Consider the following 17,714-nt stretch of genomic DNA (forward strand, 5'->3'; position numbering starts at 1 on the left):
GCCCGCTTCTCTCCCCGTGCCTGTCCTGGGGTCCTCCCTAGTCCAACCACCACCGCTGCCCCATTGCCTCCCCCATCACCGGTGTTCTAATTATCTGTTCCCAGGGTCCGCGATACTTCTGGCTCCGGCGGCGTTCTTCGCAGGACGTCACAGGAGCCAGAAGTATTGCGGACCCCGGGAACAGGTAATTATAACACCGGGGATGGGGGAGGCAATGGGGCAGCGGCGGTGGTATGTGGCCAGAGGATGGGGAGGCAATGGGGCAGCGGTGGTCGTCTCTGGCTGGGGGCGGGGCAAAGCGGGGCATTATCGGCAAAGTAATTGCAGATATCTATAATGTCCAAAATCGTGAATATCGGCCAAACCGATAATCAGTCGATCCCTAATGGGGGCCATTCATTAACAATCAATCCCTCCCCCAACTCCTGTCCAAATACATGGTGATTACATGTAAGGTTCATAAAATTAAAGAAAATTAAAAAAAAAAAAGCAGTTGATCAAGAAGGCTAAATGAAAAAAAAAATTATGTAGATGTGAACTGCGCCATACAAGCAAAAAAATTCCTTTCCAGCTCCAATTGTGCCAATGAAAATAATTATCCTTGGATCCCTGCTTGTAATTTTATACTAAGGAGGCATCCATGTCCCCCTTGAACACGTTCAATGAATGAACCATTATCCAGGCTGATGTTGGGACTAGAGATGAGCGAACTTACAGTAAATTCGATTCGTCACGAACTTCTCGGCTCGGCAGTTGATGACTTTAGCCTGCATAAATGAGTTCAGCTTTCAGGTGCTCAGGTGGGCTGGAAAAGGTGGATACAGTCCTAGGAGACTCTTTCCAAGGAATGTATCCACCTTTTCCAGCCCACCGGAGCACCTGAAGGCTGAACTAATTTACACAGGACAAGTCATCAACTGCCGAGCCGAGAAGTTCGTGACTAATCGAATTTACTGTACGTTCGCTCATCTCTAGTTGGGACAAAAGAAGCCCCACACTTTGTGCAAATCTTTTAGATGCCATGTTCATTATAAACATAGCATTTAGGGTGTTTAAACTGGTAATGATTTCCCTTGGCTTCATATAGCAGTCAAAGCTGTCTTCCTATAGGGAATATGAGTAAAAAACGCAAGAAAAAAAAAAGCCAAAATAATGAACCATTTATATATATTTTTTTTTTAAAAAGGTGACATTTATTGTTATAACGTGTTTTGAAAAACAAATCTCCTTCAGATAACCCAAAAATTATTTTCTTTCTTTGTGAAAGTGGAAGGGTGGTTTATTATTTTGCATTTTTCATATATTTCCTGTACTTACAATAGTATCTTTATGTCCTATTTTGCGGGCCCTCTGCTAAAGTGGGCATTATGACAAACAGAATTGCAGCTCTACATACTACTGCATGCTATTGGGAAAATGTAACAAAAGAGATCAACGTATAATTTGGCACCAGAAGCCAGATAGATAAAAACTATAATGGACATTATAGATATATTTATTGTATGGTTACTCTTTGAGCTTTAGCAAGTTCCTCTTTTAGTCGCTCATATCCTTTCTCTCGGACTTCTAGAACAGAGGGGCTCCGTAAATGGGATAGGCTGTCTGTACTCCAGCTAAGGACATCATCTGGTCCCTCCACTGCATCTGTCACAGCTCCCTGCAAAAATTCCCGCTCTGCTCGGTTGCTGTCCTTTCTTCGTCCATGTTTGGGAGAACATGTCTGACATCCAGAGGTAGAACAAGATAAAGTGTCTATTAGGCTGGTGCTGTAAATTATATAAAATATATATGTATCAGTTAAGAGGACTTTGGGAAAGGTCTTAAAATTCCACCTATTGATTGCCTTTTCTCAGGCTATACTTGTAGAAATAGATTTATATAAAACAAAAAACTTTTCTGTTTAAATAGTATTAGGAAAACAATACAATGATAAACCTTTGCAATTTCTGTACACAAAAAGCTTGCTCTCTAGTGTCGTTTATTGCAGGTAGTTTCCCGGTCAATACAGGACTAGAGTTATTTTTGTCTCAGGGTTCTTGTCCCTTGTTAAAGGGGTACTCCAGCCCTAGACATCTTATCCCCTATCCAAAGGATAGGGGATAAGATGTCTGATCGCGGGGGTCCCGCCACTGGGGACCCCCCCCAATATAGCATACAGCACCCACCTGTATCTGCCTTGCGGCAGCGCTGGAGGTTCTGGCTCCCGACCACAGGAATGGAAGATCGTGACGTCACGACCCTGCCCCCGTATGACATCATGCCCCGCCCCCTCAATGCAAGTTTATGGGAGGGGGCGTGACAGCCATCACACCCCCTCCCATAGACTTGCATTGAGGGGGCAGGGCGTGACGTCACACGGGGGCGGAGTTGTGTCGTCACGATCTTCCGTTCCCGTGGTCGGGAGCCAGAACCTCCAGTTTATTTTCCTTCTGGAGAAAAGCTTATTTGCATAGAGAGCATTGCATGGCCTATAAGACTCCTTATGCCAGCTTGGCATACCCAGAAATACATCTTTCTCCCTCTTTACCAGCCAGTCAACACCCTGCTATTAAAGGGGTACTCCAGCCCTAGACATCTTATCCCCTATTCCTTTAATAGCAGGGTGTTGACTGGCTGGCAAAGAGGGAGAAAGATTTATTTCTGGGTATGCCAAGCTGTCTTAAGGAGTCTTATAGGCCATGCAATGCTCCCTATGCAAATAAGCTTTTCTCCAGAAGGAAAATAAGTTGGCTTACTGAGGGGCAGAAACCCTGAAACAGCTGCATACAGATGGGTGAATCTTCATTTTTGGAGGAGATTCTAGTTTGGTTGATAATCCCTAGTCATGTTTCAAGGCTGCTTAGGAGGGTCAAGCACTGACCTACAGTGAGTCTACCTCCCACAGGTGGCACCAGATAGCAAGCCCATTACTTTCTGGAGGAGCGCTACTTTGCATACTTTTTCCCCAGGCAACACTACATGGCTTACAAAACTGACTATACCAACCTAGCAGTCTGCTCAATGAGACATTATTTGCTTGGGGCTCCTGCAGGTGGTCAGTTACAAAAACTGCATAAAACAGCTGTCTGTTTTGGCTTCCTGACAACCTATGGCAGCCACTAGCAGGTCGGAGGGTGGGAGGAAGAAGCCCTCTTTAGGCTGGGTTGACACCACGTTTTTGCAATACAGTTCCTGTATCAGGTTTTTGATAAAAACGGATACCTCAAAACCTGACTAAACTTTCAAAATGTGTGTACAAATTTTAATCCGTATAAGGTTGAAAACCGTTTATAGATTGAAAAATGATGTCATGTTGCATCAGTTTTGAAGGGAAAAAAATTAAAAAAAGTATACGTTTTTAATTTTCCACTCCATTATGAAGAACCTTTCACTTGTTTGATTGAAATTCCAAGAAAAAAAAACTGTGCAAAGTCAAAAACCGGATGGAACCGTACGCACATACGGTTCTGTACGGTTCCCATTGACTCCCATGTTAAAAAAAAAAAAAAAAAAAAAAAAAAAAAACACATTTCAATACAGTTTTTCACCCGGACCAAAAACAGTGATAGGCTACGGTTTTGGGTACGGGAAAAAGAAACGGACAAAACCGTACAGGATGCACAACAGACTCAACCTGGTGCATCTTTTGGCATTCAGTTTTCAGAACCGTATTGAAAACCGTATGCATTGACTCTCGTCAATGCATACGGTTTTCAATACGGTTCTGTATGGTTTTCAAATTGAAAACGTATACAGGAACTGTATTGCAAAAATGTGGTGTGAACCCAGCCTTAGGGAATCTCTTTCTGAGCATTCTGAAATATACGGTAACTGCAACAAGATTGCAAAGCTATAAAATAATGCTTCCTTGGGCCCCTGCCAATCTCTATTACCAGACTCCAGCTACGTGTTGTTTTGATATAACAGTGGCAAAACTGTATGAACAGAGACCAGCAGGAGACCAAGAAAAGGTTTGGCACTGGTGAGGCAGCTACCTGGTAAGGTATTTTATTAATCAATTAGCTGTTTATAATAAATGCATGGGTTTGGAAAATGCCTTTTAAACAGATTGTCCACAAACCCCCACCCCCTTTTTTTATGCAAGTATTCCAAATAATCAATTACTAAGGGTCTGACACCAATATATGCCAGCAGTTTGCTATGATGAGGACCATTCTTACAAAAATTCCTTATAGTTTCAAGCATTTCTTTATCCAATTGGAATGTTACAGTTTACTTCCATGGGATATTGCTTAAACAGATAATTCTTAATCTGCTATGTCTCACCTTATTCCTGTAATGTCCCGACAGTTTAAATGCCTTGGAGAAGAATATACAGGCTGTGTTGGTAAGTCTGATGCATTTAGTGTGTTTGGTTGGACAGGGTTTGGACTGACACTTAAATGTCTGTAGATGACATTAGGCGAGGTAGTAGATTCCTGAGGTTTTATATCAATAACACCAACATCTGGAGTTGTGGGTGAAGCAAGATTTACTTCATGAAAGCCTTCAAGGGGGTCGCTAGCCATAGTAACCACATCATCCAGAGACCTTAAAAAAATAAAATAAAAAAATAATAAATATACAGCAGCACAAAGTTGACCCACTCAGCTCCTTACCCTTCTCTCCTGCAGATAAAGCACCACATTTAAAGCGCAACTGTCATGGATATTGTACCCCCAGACTAATACCATGATAGTATAGATGATGACCCTTGTAATGCGGCTATACTTTTGGCTGCTCTTTATCACACTTTATCAGCAGGAAAATAGTTTTATCGTGCGGTCAGCAACTGTTGGATAGGCGTGGCTGGGGATTGTAATGCCCAGCCTATCCCCTGTAAGTGAGCACTGGGACCACTGTGTGATTGACACACAGGTCCCCACCTCCGCCCCCGATGTCCATGATGTGCGGGCCGGCATGACTCCACTGAGCCTATACATATTATGTGCACCTTTATAATATACAGTGCCCGTACTCCTTTCTTCTCATGGTGCCGGAGACGCGCTGCTTCTGCTTTCTCTAGAGGCAGAGAGCTCGCTCCCGTTGTCTGCCACCAGCTCAGTGCGCCTGTGCAGTGCTAGAGGCAGGGAGAGAGCTCTGTGCCTCTAGTGAAAGCAGAAGCAGTGCGTCTCCGGCACCATGAGAAGAAGAGGAGTACGGGCACTGTATATAGTTACATAGTTACATAGTTAGTACATAGTTACATAGTTAGTATCATATCATAAAGGTGCACATTATATGTATATGCTCAGTGGAGTCACGCCGGCCCGCACATCATGGACATCGGGGGTGGGGACATGTGTGTCAATCACACAGTGGTCCCAGCGCTCACTTACAGGGGATAGGCGTGGCGGAGGTGGGGCATTACGATCCCCAGCCACACTAACCCGTCTGTTGCTGACCGCACAACAAAACTATTTTGCTGCTGATAAAGTGTGATAAAGAGCAGCCAAAGTACAGATGCATCACACGTATCATCATCTATACTATCATGTTATTAGTCTGGGGGGTACAATATACATGACAGTTGCGCTTTAATGTGACAGGTTCCTTTTAAGAGAAAGGAGAATGCCGCTCACTCCCCCAGCGGGTCAAATGAGTAAGACCCAATGCACTCAACTTTTGACACCTCAAAAGTTGATTCTAATGAAATTAAAACTTTAAGATTTCCCTTCACTAGTAATAGAAGGCCTGGGCCATCCCCTGAAAAACAGTTCATACAGTACTCCTGGCATTCACCAAATCCAGCCCTTTTCATCAGAGTGCCAGAAAAAAAAGGGGTGTGATTTGTCACCCTAAAGAATATGAATCCTATGCTCCAGTGGTGGTGCACTTTACACCACTGTATCCAATGCCAGGTACTGTGCTTTGTGATTTATAGCCTGCATGCGACTGCCCAGGCCTGAAAACCCATTCCATGAAGCTCCAGGTGAGGCACAGTTCTGTGCAGATTCTAATGCCAGGTAAGGTTTGGAGCTCCGCACTGAGCAGAGCTCTGGTGACATATAAACTACGCGCCTTAGCTCTCTGAGGACATGATCTAGAACTTTACATTGTTTTGATCTGAATCTCAAATGCTTCCAGTATTTATTCTTTTTGTTCATATAGTGTAAATATTGCATACACATTACATACAGTGTCAGATACAGAATGGAAAAAAATGTTTTTCAGTTATTCTGTCAAGGGCAAAGGCTTATCTGCTTGCAACTAATCCTGATTAACAGTAATGCTCTTTACAGTAGCCAGGTAGTGGTGCACAGACCTTACATCAACAGTTTGCACTTTTCAAATGGAAAAGTACTAACGTGCCCTTTTTATTATCACAGAGAGGGGATAAAAAAAAAATACTAATCTTAAATGGGTATTCCATGAAATTTTTTTTTTTTTTTTTTTTACATGAACTGGCTCCAGAAAGTTAAACAGATTTGTAAATTACTTCTAATAAAAAAATCTTAATCCTTCCAGCAGTTATCAGCTGCTGAAGTTGAGTTGTTCTTTTCTGTCTGACAACAGTGCTCTCTGCTCGACTCAAACTGTCCAGAGTAGGAGTGAATCCCCATAGCAAACCTCTAATGCGTCGGATAGTTCCTGAGACAAGCAGGTGTCAGCAGAGAGCACTGTTGTCTGTAAGGAAAGAACAACTCAATCCTTCCAGTAGTTATCAGCTGCTGAAGTTAAGATTTTTTTTTTTTAATTGAAGTAATTTACAAATCTGTAACTTTCTGGAGCCAGTATATATAATATATTATATATATATATATATATAATATAAATAATAATAATAATGATAATAATGATAATGATAATGATATATATATATATATATATATATATATATATATATAATATATAATATATATAATATAATTATATATATATTTTTTTTACTGGAATACCCTTTAACCCCTTAAAGGGGTACGCCGCCCCTAGACATCTTATCCCCTATCCTAAGGATAGGGGATTAGATGTCAGATTGCCGGGGTCCCGCTGCTGGGGACCCCCGGAATCTCGGCTGCAGCACCCGGCTATCATTACTGCACAGAGCAGACTCGCTCTGTGCGTAATGACCAGCAATACAGGGGCCGGAGCATTGTGACGTCATGGCCCACCCCCTTAATGCAAGTCTATGGGAGGGGGGCGTGATGGCCGCCACGCCCCCTCCCATAGACTTGTGTTGAGGGGTGGGCCATTAGGTCATGAGGGGGCAGAGCCGTGACATAAATATGATCCGGCCCCTGTACAGCCCGTCATTACGCACGGAGCGAGGCTGCACTGTGCAGTAATGATAGCGGGGTGCCGCAGCCGAGATCCCAGGGATATGACATCGTATCCCCTATCCTTTGGATAGGGGATAAGATGTCTAGGGGCGGAGTACCCCTTTAACCCCTTAAGGACATATGACGTACTGGAACGTCATGTGTCCGCTCCCAATCTATAACAAGGGGCCACGGCGGGGACCCGTGGCTAATAGTGCGCGGCATTGATTGCAGTGCCGCACGCTATTACCCCTTTAGACGCGGCGTTCTAAAGTGAATGTGTGTCGGTTAGCTCAGTGGGCTGCTCGGGGTAGCCGCGGTGAAATCGTGGCATCCCGAACAGCTTACAGGACAGCAGGAGGGTCCCTACCTGCCTCCTCGCTGTCCGATCGCCGAATGACTGCTCAGTGCCTGAGATCCAGGCATGAGCAGTCAAGCGGCAGAATCATCGATCACTGGTTTCTTATGAGAAACCAGGGATCAATGTGAAAGATCAGTGTGTGCAGTGTTATAGGTCCCTATGGGAGCTATAACACTGCAAAAAAAGAGAAAAAAAAAAAAAAGTGCATAAAGATCATTTAACCTCTTCCCTATTAAAAGTTTGAATCACCCCTCTTTTCCCATAAAAACAAAACAAAAAAAAACAAATGTAAATAAAAATAAACTTATATGGTATTGAAGCGTGCAGAAATGTCTGAATTATAAAAATATATCGTTAATTAAACCGCACGGTCAATGGCGTGCGCGCAAAAAAAAACTCCAAATTCCAAAATAGTGCATTTTTGGTCACTTTTTGTATAATGAAAAAATGATCAATAAGTCTATTCAATGCAAAAATGGTACCGTTAAAAACTTCAGATCACAGCGCAAAAAATGAGCCCTCATACCACCCCATACGTGGAAAAATAAAAAAGTTATAGGGGTCAGAAGATGACAATTTTAAAACTTATTAATTTTCCTGCATGTAGTTATGATTTTTTCCAGAAGTACGAAAAAATCAAACCTATATAAATTGGGTATAATTTTCACGGTATGGACCTACAGCATAAATATCAGGTGTCATTTTTACCGAAAAATTTACTACGTAGAAACGGAAGCCCCAAAAGTTACAAAACGGCTTTTTTTCAATTTTGTCTCACAATGATTTTCTTTCATTTTCACTGTAGATTTTTGGGTAAAATGACTGACGTCATTACAAAGTAGAATTGGTGGCGCAAAAAATAAGCCATCATATGGATTTTTAGGTGCAAAATTGAAAGAGTTATGATTTTTTAAAGGCAAGGAGCAAAAAATGAAAATGCAAAAACGGAAAAAACCCCGGTCCTTAAGGGGTTAAGGACCAAGCCTATTTTGACCTTAAGGACCAGGCCAACCCAAGAAAAAAGAGGAAATTTAAATGAAAACCACAATTTTGCACATTTTGGAGGATTTCGTTTTCACACTATACACTTTATGGTAAAAATGATGTGTTTTTTATTCTGTGGGTCAATACGATTAAAATGATACCCATGGCTAGATACTTTTATAATTTTGTACCGCAAAAAAAAAAAAAAATTTGGGTACAAAATCAGTTATCTAAAATCGCCCTATTTTGACCACCTATAACTTTCATTTTTCCATATATAGGGCGGTATGAGGGCTCATTTTTCAACCGTCATCTGTACTTTTTATTGATACCACATTTACATACAAAATGATCTAAAAGTTTTATATCATTTTGTTTGGAATAAAATGTGAAAAAAGATTTTTCACAATTTTTTTTTACATTTTATGTCCCTAAAGGGGACTATCTATAGCAATCATTTGATTGCTAATACTGTTCAGTGCTACGCATAGGACATAGAACTGATCAACATTATCGGCTATCTTCTGCTCTGGTCTGCTCGATCTCAGTCCAGAGCAGGAGATGCCGGGAGACAGACTGAGGCAGGTGAGGGGACCTCCGTCCGCCATTACAGATGATCAGATCCCCGTGGCAGCGCTGCGGGCGATCCGATCATCTATTCTAACATGCGCATTGCCGCAGATGCTGTGATATGTACGGAGGGGTTAATGGTGGACATCCACGCAATGAAAGCCGTTAGCAGACGGAACCTGCCGTGTATGATGTGAGCACTACTCCGATGCTCGCTGTCATACACAGGACGTAAATGTACATCCTGGTGTGCAAAGTACTGCCATACCAGGACGTACATTTACGTCCATGGTCGTTAAGGGGTTAAATCCCTGGTGAGACTTTTCTTGCTAATGACTTTAGTAAGGCCTTTTATTAGGCCTGGAGATTTAGACAACTCGTCAATGGGCTTTAAAGAGTACCTGTCACCAAATAAACGCTAATATAGCATTCCTTGTGTACTTCGCAGACACTTTCCCATTCACTTGCTTTTAAAATAATAAACAAATAGGTTTAAAATTTTATAGAAAAAACGGCCACTAGGTGGCTCTATTCTGTTCTCTGCCACAATTAATACAGTGAGTTTGGTTTCCTCCCGGCCTGGCAGAAGACCAAACTCAGGAAGTGCTTCTCTGCACTGAGCTTTATTGACAGCTTCACAGAGCCTCACTGAAAGTTCCAGAGCCTCACTGAAAGATGCACAGAGATTGAGGTCTTCTATTCATCAAAGTACTGCAACCATGTGAGGGCGGAAGTAATCCCCCAGCATGCTTCAGTGATGTCACGCCTGCTGGGAAACACCCACTTTCTCCTGATGGGAAATTGCAGTATTTGAGCAAGAAGAACAGTAAGATACACAGCTTTTTTTTGCACTTTCGTTTTTTCCTCCTTTTAACCCCTTAACGACCAAGGACGTATATTTACGTCCTTGGCCGGCTCCCGCGAAATAACGCGGGGTCACGCGGTGACCCCCTCGTCATATCGGGTCGGTCGCGGCATGTATCTGATGCCGGGACCCGGGGCTAATAGCGCGCGGCAGCGATCACGGTGCCGCGCGCTATTAACTCTTTAGACACAGCGTTCAAAATTGAACGCCGCGTCTAAACCGAAAGGGAAAGCTGCCCAACTGCTCAGCGGGGCTGATCGGGACCACTGCAGTGAAAATGTGGTGTCCCGATCAGCTGGGACACAAGCGGAGGTCCTCTTACCTGCCTCCGGTGTGTCCCCTCGGCGATTGATTGCACCAAGCCTGAGATGCAGGCTTGAGCAATCAACCACCGATAACCACCGAGAACAGTGCTGGCAATCAGTGTGTGCAGTGTTATAGGTCCCTATGGGAGCTATAACACCGCAAAAAAAAAAAAGTGTAAAAAAAAAAAAAGCTAAAAAATGTGATTTAACCGTTTCCTTAATAAAAGTTCAAAATCACCCCCCTTTTCCCATAAAAAAAAAAACATGTAAATAAAAATAAATATAAACATATGTGGTATCGCTGCGTGTGTAAACGTCCGAACTATAAAAATATATCATTAATTAAACCGCACGGTCAATGGCGTACACGCAAAAAAATTCCAAAGTCCAAAATAACATTTTTGGTCGCTTTTTAGATCATGAAAAAACAATGAATAAAAAGCCATCAAAAAGTCCAATCAATGCAAAAATGGTACCGCTAAAAATTTCAGATCACGGTGCAAAAAAATGAGCCGTCATACCGCCCCATATACGTAAAAATAAAAAAGTTATAGGGGGTCAGAAGATGACAATTTTAAACGTATAACATTTTCTGCATGTAGTTATGATTTTTTTACAGTACAACAAAATCAAACCTATATAAGTAGGGTATCATTTTAATCGTATGGACCTACAGAATAAAGTACTGCATAGAAACGGAAGCCCCCAAAAGTAAAAAAATTGCGTTTTTTCTTCAATTTCGTCGCACAATGATTTTTTTTTCCGTTTCGCCGTAGATTTTTGGGTAAAATGACTGATGTCACTGCAAAGTAGAATTGGTGGCGCAAAAAATAAGCCATCAAATGGATTTTTAGGTGCAAAATTGAAAAGGTTATGATTTTTGAAAAGTGAGGAGGAAAAAACCTGTGGTCCTTAAGAGGTTAAAAATCATAACCATTTCAATATTGCACCTAAAGATCCATGATTGCTTATTTTTTGCGCCACCAATTCTACTTTGTAATGACAGTCATTTTACCCAAAAAATAATTGTGCGACAAAACTGAAGAAAACGCCATTTTGTAAATTTTGGGGGGTCCGTTTCTACACAGAACATTTTTCAGTAAAAATTACACCTTTTTATTCTGTAGGTCCATACGATTAAACTGATCGCTACTTCTATAGGTTTATATTTTGTCGTACTTCTGGAAAAAATCATGACTACATGCAGGAAAATGTATACATTTACAATTGTCAACTTTTTTATTTTTCTGCATACGGGGCGATATGAGGGCTCATTTTTTGCACCGTGATCTGAAGTTTTTAGCTGTACCATTTTTGTATTGAGCTGACTTTTTGATCACTTTTTATTCTTTTTTTCCCCACGATATAAAAAGTGACCAAAAATACACTATTTTGGACTTTGGAATTTTGTTGCCCGTATGCCATTGACCATGCGGTTTAGTTAACGATATAATTATATAATTTGGACATTTCTGCACGTGGCGATACCACATTTTTATTTACAGTTTTTTTTTTTTTTTTTAAATGGGAAAGGTGGGGGGGGGGGTGATTCAAACTTATTAGGGAAGGGATTAAATGGTCTTTATTAACTTTTTTTTTTCAACTTTTTTTTTCAATTTTATAGCTCCCATAGGGGGCTATAACACTGCACACACTGATCTTTTACATTGATAAACGGTTTATCATAGAAAACCATTGATCGATGATTCTGCCGCTTGACTGCTCATGCCTGAATCTCAGGCACTGAGCAGTCATACGGCGATCGGACCACGAGGAGAAACGTAGGGGACCCTCCTGCTGTCCTACAGCTGTTCAGGATGCTGAAGCCCCCTGAGCAAACAGGCATTCGTTTACTTTCACTTTAGACGTGGCATTCAACTTTGAACGCCGCATCTAAAGGGTTAATAGCGCGCGGTACCGCGATCAGTGCAGCACGCTATTAGCCACGGGTCCCGGCCGTTGTCAGGTACGCCCTCCAACCCAAACAGGTTAAACCTCTGAAAAAAATTTTTTTTTAAGGGTGGGAGGTATGTTAGGAGTAGTTAAGGAACATAGCCCGAGTTAGTTTAGAAAAGTTTATTTGATGACAGGTACTCTTAGAAACTTGCGCGAGTCAGCCTGCAATTGATGTGGTATGGAACCTAGCTCTGATAGTTTTAAACCAGAGGTTTTCAGTCTCAAAAAGGAGACATTTTTACCTGGGTGAGTAACATATTTGTTGACAGTTGTGTTGGGTGGCTGGTAGTAAGCCACATGTATTGACAGGGATAATTTTCTGTGAATTTATAGGCCTGAATGTGCAGGCTGTTTTTTTTGGTGCTGGTCAACAAAAACAGGAGAAGCCCTAATTAAACTTCACTTCCGTGTCCCGTTCTCTGACTGCTTCAGTGGGGCAACAAAGTATTTAGTCAGCCACCAATTGTTCACTTTCATTTTAGACGCGGCGTTCAACTTTGAACGCCGCGTCTAAAGAGTTAATAGCGCGCGGCACCGCGATCAATGCCGCGCGCTATTAGCCACGGGTCCCGGCCGTTGTTAGAGGCCGGGCCCGACCCGATATGACGCGGGGCCACGCCGTGGCCCCGCGTTCTAGATCGGGAGCGGACTCAGGGCATACAGGTACGCTCTGGGTCCTTAACAGGTTAAGAGTATCGTTACCTGTACTAATGACACCTGTTTAAACTTGTTATCAGTTTAAAAAGACACCTGTCCATAACCTCAAGCAGTCACTCTCCAAACCACTAATGGCCAAGACCAAAGAGCTGTCAAAGGACACCAGAAACACAAATGTAGACCTGCACCAGGTGGGGAAGACTGAATCTGCAATAGGCAAGCAGCTTGGTATGAAGAAATCAACTGTGGGAGCAATTAGAAAGTGGAAGACATACAAGACCACTGATAATCTGCATCTATCTGGGGCTCCACACAAGATCTCACCCCATGGTGTCAAAATGATGAAAAGAATGGGGAGCAAAAGTCCGAGAACCACACAGGGGGGACCTAGAATCAAAGTAAAACACTACTATCAGTAACACACTACGCCGCCAGTGACTCAAATCATGTAGTGCCAGACATGTCCCCTTGCTTAAGCCAGTACATGTCCAGGCCCATCTGAAGTTTGCTAGAGAGCATTTGGATGATCCAGAAGAGTACTGGGAGAATGTCATATGGTCAGATGAAAACAAAGTAGAACTTTTTGGTAAAACCTCAACTTGTCTTATTTGGAGGATAAAGAATGCAGAGTTCCATCCAAAGAATACCATACCTACTTTGAAGCATGGGGGTGGAAACATCATGCTATGGGGCTGTTTTTTTTTCTGCTAAGGGACCAGGACGACTGATCCGTGTAAAGGAATGAATGAAAGGGGCCATGTATTGGGAGATTTTGAGTGAAAACCTACTTCCATCACCAAAGGCATTGAGGATGAAACGTGGCTGGGTGTCTCAGCATGATAATGATCCAAAACACACCACCAGGGCAATGAAGGAGTGGCTTCTTAAGAAGCATTTTAAGGTCCTGGAGTGGCCTAGCCGGTGTCCAGATCTCAAACCCATAGAAAACCTTAGGAGGGAGTTGAAAGTCTATGTTGCCCAGCGACAGCCCCAAAACATCACTGCTCTAGAGGAGATCTGCATGGAGAAATGGGCCAAAATACCAGCAACAGTGTGTAAAAACCTTGTGAAGACTTACAGAAAACGTTTGACTTCTGTCATTACCAACAAAGTGTATATAACAAAGTATTGAGATGAACTTTTGTTATTGACCAAATACTTATTTTCCACCAAAATTTGCAAATAAATTCTTTAAAAAAAAAATCAGACAGACAATGTGATCTCATGGATTTTTTTCTCATTACGTCTCTCATAGTTGAGGTATACCTATGATGAAAATTACAGCCTCATCTTTTTAAGTTCGAGAACTTGCACAGTTGGTGGCTGACTAAATACTTTTTTGCCTGGCTCTATGGAACATATCTTGCACGATACGCATTTTTCACAAAAGACACCTTTGCAGACTTACAGACTAACTTGCTGACTGCTAAAATTCATTTTTCAGATAGTCCCTCACGACAGCACCACGAGATTGCCCCCTATCTGCATAGGAACTGGAAGCACAAGAGAGTTTAAAAAGGCCCCTCCCTCTATACCCATCAGTGTTTCCTGTTACTATGGAGCAGGGTGCAGAGAGGTTCTGTACCCGAGTCGCCATTGGCCTCCCTCTCTAGGTCCCGTACCGGGTTGTGGCCTGTTTATTCTGGTACCTCTCCGGTCCTGCTCCCTGTCCCCTGCGGCGCTCCGTGAGTCAATGCAGGGGACCCGATTCATCTGGCCAGCCAAGGGTACTATAGTTCCCCCTGATCGCTTTCAGGTGCTGTAGGCCGGGACGTTGCGCGCAAGTGTCATCAGGACCTCCAGGATTGGCCAGAGACCAGAAGTCCCGCATCCAAGATAGCGGCGCCCACCAGAGGATGCCAAAAAACGCATTTCCGGAGGTCGGGCACCAATTTTGAATCTTGGAATATAAATAGCAGTCCAGGTCTATCCAGCATCCTCCAACATGGATAGTTTGTGTCTGCTCACTCGGCATCTCTGGAGCGCATAGGACCCAGCGAGTAGGATTAAGGATTAGAGATTAGGAACCCAAAATTAAACCTAAAAAATGTGGAGTTTGTGCCGTTATATTTATTGCATGAAGGATATAATAAGCATAGAAACATAGAATGTGTCTACAAATAAGAACCATTTGGCTCATCTAGTCTGCCCAATAATCTGAATCCTATAAATAGTCCATGGCCCTATCTTCTATGAAGGATAGCCTTATGCCTATCCCATGCATGCTTAAACTCCTTCACTGTATTTGCAGCTACCACTTCTGCAGGAAGGCTATTCCATGCATCCACTACTCTCAGTAAAGTAATACTTTCTGATATTACTTTTAAACCTTTGCCCCTCTAATTTAAAACAATGTCCTCGTGGTAGTCTTTCTTCTTTTAAATATGCTCTCCTTTTACATGTTTATTCCCTTTATGTATTTAAAAGTTTCTATCATATCCCCTCTGTCTCTTCTTTCTTCCAAGCTATACATGTTAAGGTCCTTTAATCTTTCCTGGTAAGTTTTATCCTGCAATCCATGTACTAATACTCCAAGTGAGGCCTCACCAGTGTTCTGTACAGAGGCATGAGCCCTTCTCTCTTTCTACTGCTTATACCTCTGCCTATACATCAAAGCATTCTGCTAGCGTTTCCTGCTGCTCTATAACATTGTCTTCCTACCTTTAAGGGTGCTTTCACATGGCCATCTGTCCCTGTTTTTTTATCCCCATTTCTGTAGACTGAAAACTGTTTTAAAAAAAATCCCATTCATCCGTTTGTACCCGTCTGCACTCATTTCTGGTTTTTTGACGGCAGAAAAAAGGCACATGCAGTTTTTTCTTCTATCAAAACAAACGGAAGAAAAAGGCAGAAGAAAACAACAACGGCGGAAGAAAAACAACAACAACAGAAAACAACAACGGAAGAAAACAACAACCAGGGCTGTGGAGTCGGTAGATAAACGTTCCAACTCCAACATTTTTTGTACTTCCGACTCAGACTCCTCTGTATTAATATGCAAATGTTTTATAAACACTTACAGTTGAATTCAAGAAGCTGTTCGACCAAGTTCTTCTAAACTCTTCTAGCAGAGAGAGGTAGTTGGGCAGAAGCTGCTGCCTTCTTTTTGTCTGCTGATCTGCTGCTGAAGATAGGGCAGTGGGAGGATCCAGGAAGGGGCATTTATTATAAAACATGATTTCCCTAGTAGAATCCCATAGTCATGTTTAAAGTTTAAGCTAACAATCGGAGTTTACAAGTTTTTATAGCCATAGCTGAATGGAAGCAGTTTTTCCAATGGTTTACAGCTTTAGTCTTGAACTATTGACCCTCCATTCCCTTCACTTATGCAAGTGTCTCTAGTCCTGCAAAAAACATTTACTTAATCCCTTATCAGTGAGAGGCTAGGTTACTCATGGGTTCCCTGTAAGAGCAGAACACAACACTATGGAAAGTATAAGTATTGCCTCTCCTAATTGTACGTTGTGTGCCATATAGTAAAGCACATGAAAAGCAATTCTTCTTCACGGTCACTTAACGTGTTTGTTTTGCGGTTACGTGAAGCACTGCATGCATTGGTCTTTATTCTTACAGTGAAGAAGTCATTATTTACTTTTTGTGAATTGGGAATTTTTTTATTCCAATCTAAATTTAGTCGGAGTCTGTGCATTGTTTGCCGACTCCAGGTACCCAAAATTTCGCCCGACTCAGAGACTCCGACTACAACAACGGAAGAAAACCAACAACAACGGAAGAAAACCAACAACAACAGAAGAAAACAACAACAACAACGGAAGAAAACCAACAACAACAGAAGAAGAAGAAAACAACGGAAGAAAACAACAGAAAAAAACGGATACGTTGAAGTCTATGGCGTCTGTACCTGTGTGTGACAGTTTTCTCACAATTCTTACGTGATTTTCACCCTAATATTTATTTTTAACAGCATACAAAATGACTTGTCTCAGATTTTTCCCAGGTTGTAATGAGGCCGAGACCTGACTCACTGGTCAGCTGATGACAGGGAGCCTGTCTGCTTCAATGGGTGGAGATATCGCTTGGTGGGTGAGAGATCAATCTGCAACTAATGAAACAGCTGTAGGCACCCTGATTGAAAACAACAGGTCTTTTGAATGGATGCAGCTCATTTATGTTTCAATGGGTGGGGTGGATGATGTGTAGGAGGAAAGAAAATGGAATTATGGGATTTGTAGTCAAAAAAAGAAAAGTCAAACAGGAAATACTAGTTCACAAAAAGCTAGCCACAGTGTAATCTCACAACATAGCCATTTAGCCCCAAGACAAGCGCAGATGCTTCCTAAGCATGTCCATTACTGTCTGCCAGGTATGTAGTAAAATCACCTTATTGTGGATAACCTCTTTAATTGATTTTGTTTCCTTAACATGCAAGCATTTGTAGACAGGACTCCGAGCTTGTCATTTCTTAACCTCTGTGCTACGGACATGTTCTGGCATTGTTTAGGGGGGCAATTGGACTCATGAATTTTCACTCCATGAAAAAGTTGATTGTTCCTCACCTTCTGTGTTGAGCCAATATCCATGTTGCCCTTACATTATGAGAGAGAACCACAGACAGTGGGACATGTTTTCTATGAGCCCTGACGTATTTCAAGGCAACAGTTTGGGGCCACATATGGGATATTTCCGTACTCAAGAGGAATTGCCTAACAAATTTTGGGAGTCTGTCTCCTTTTACCCCTTATGAAAAGGTAAAGTTTGGGTCTACGCCAGCATGTTATTGTAAACGCTTTGTAAACGCACATGGCCCCGACTTCCAT

General features: G+C 42.2%; 1 protein-coding gene across 4 annotated transcripts in view; it reads right to left on the reverse strand.

Moving 5' to 3' along the window:
* RAB3IP (RAB3A interacting protein) overlaps positions 1-17,714 on the reverse strand; it is an 87,865-nt gene that overhangs the window by 30,310 nt on the left and 39,841 nt on the right. For 3 of the 4 annotated variants that reach the window (XM_056574152.1, XM_056574151.1, XM_056574153.1), the window contains 2 exons: positions 4,267-4,530; positions 1,511-1,766 (listed from right to left, as the gene is read on the reverse strand). The exons of the other annotated variant lie outside the window; for it this stretch is intronic. In XM_056574152.1, the coding sequence (XP_056430127.1) occupies positions 1,511-1,766; positions 4,267-4,508 (498 nt within the window). In that variant the 5' untranslated portion in view covers positions 4,509-4,530. The remainder of the gene's footprint in view (positions 1-1,510; positions 1,767-4,266; positions 4,531-17,714) is intronic. 4 annotated transcript variants of the gene reach the window in all.

The sequence above is a fragment of the Hyla sarda genome, chromosome 4, assembly GCF_029499605.1.
Source record: "Hyla sarda isolate aHylSar1 chromosome 4, aHylSar1.hap1, whole genome shotgun sequence".
NCBI lineage: Eukaryota > Metazoa > Chordata > Amphibia > Anura > Hylidae > Hyla > Hyla sarda.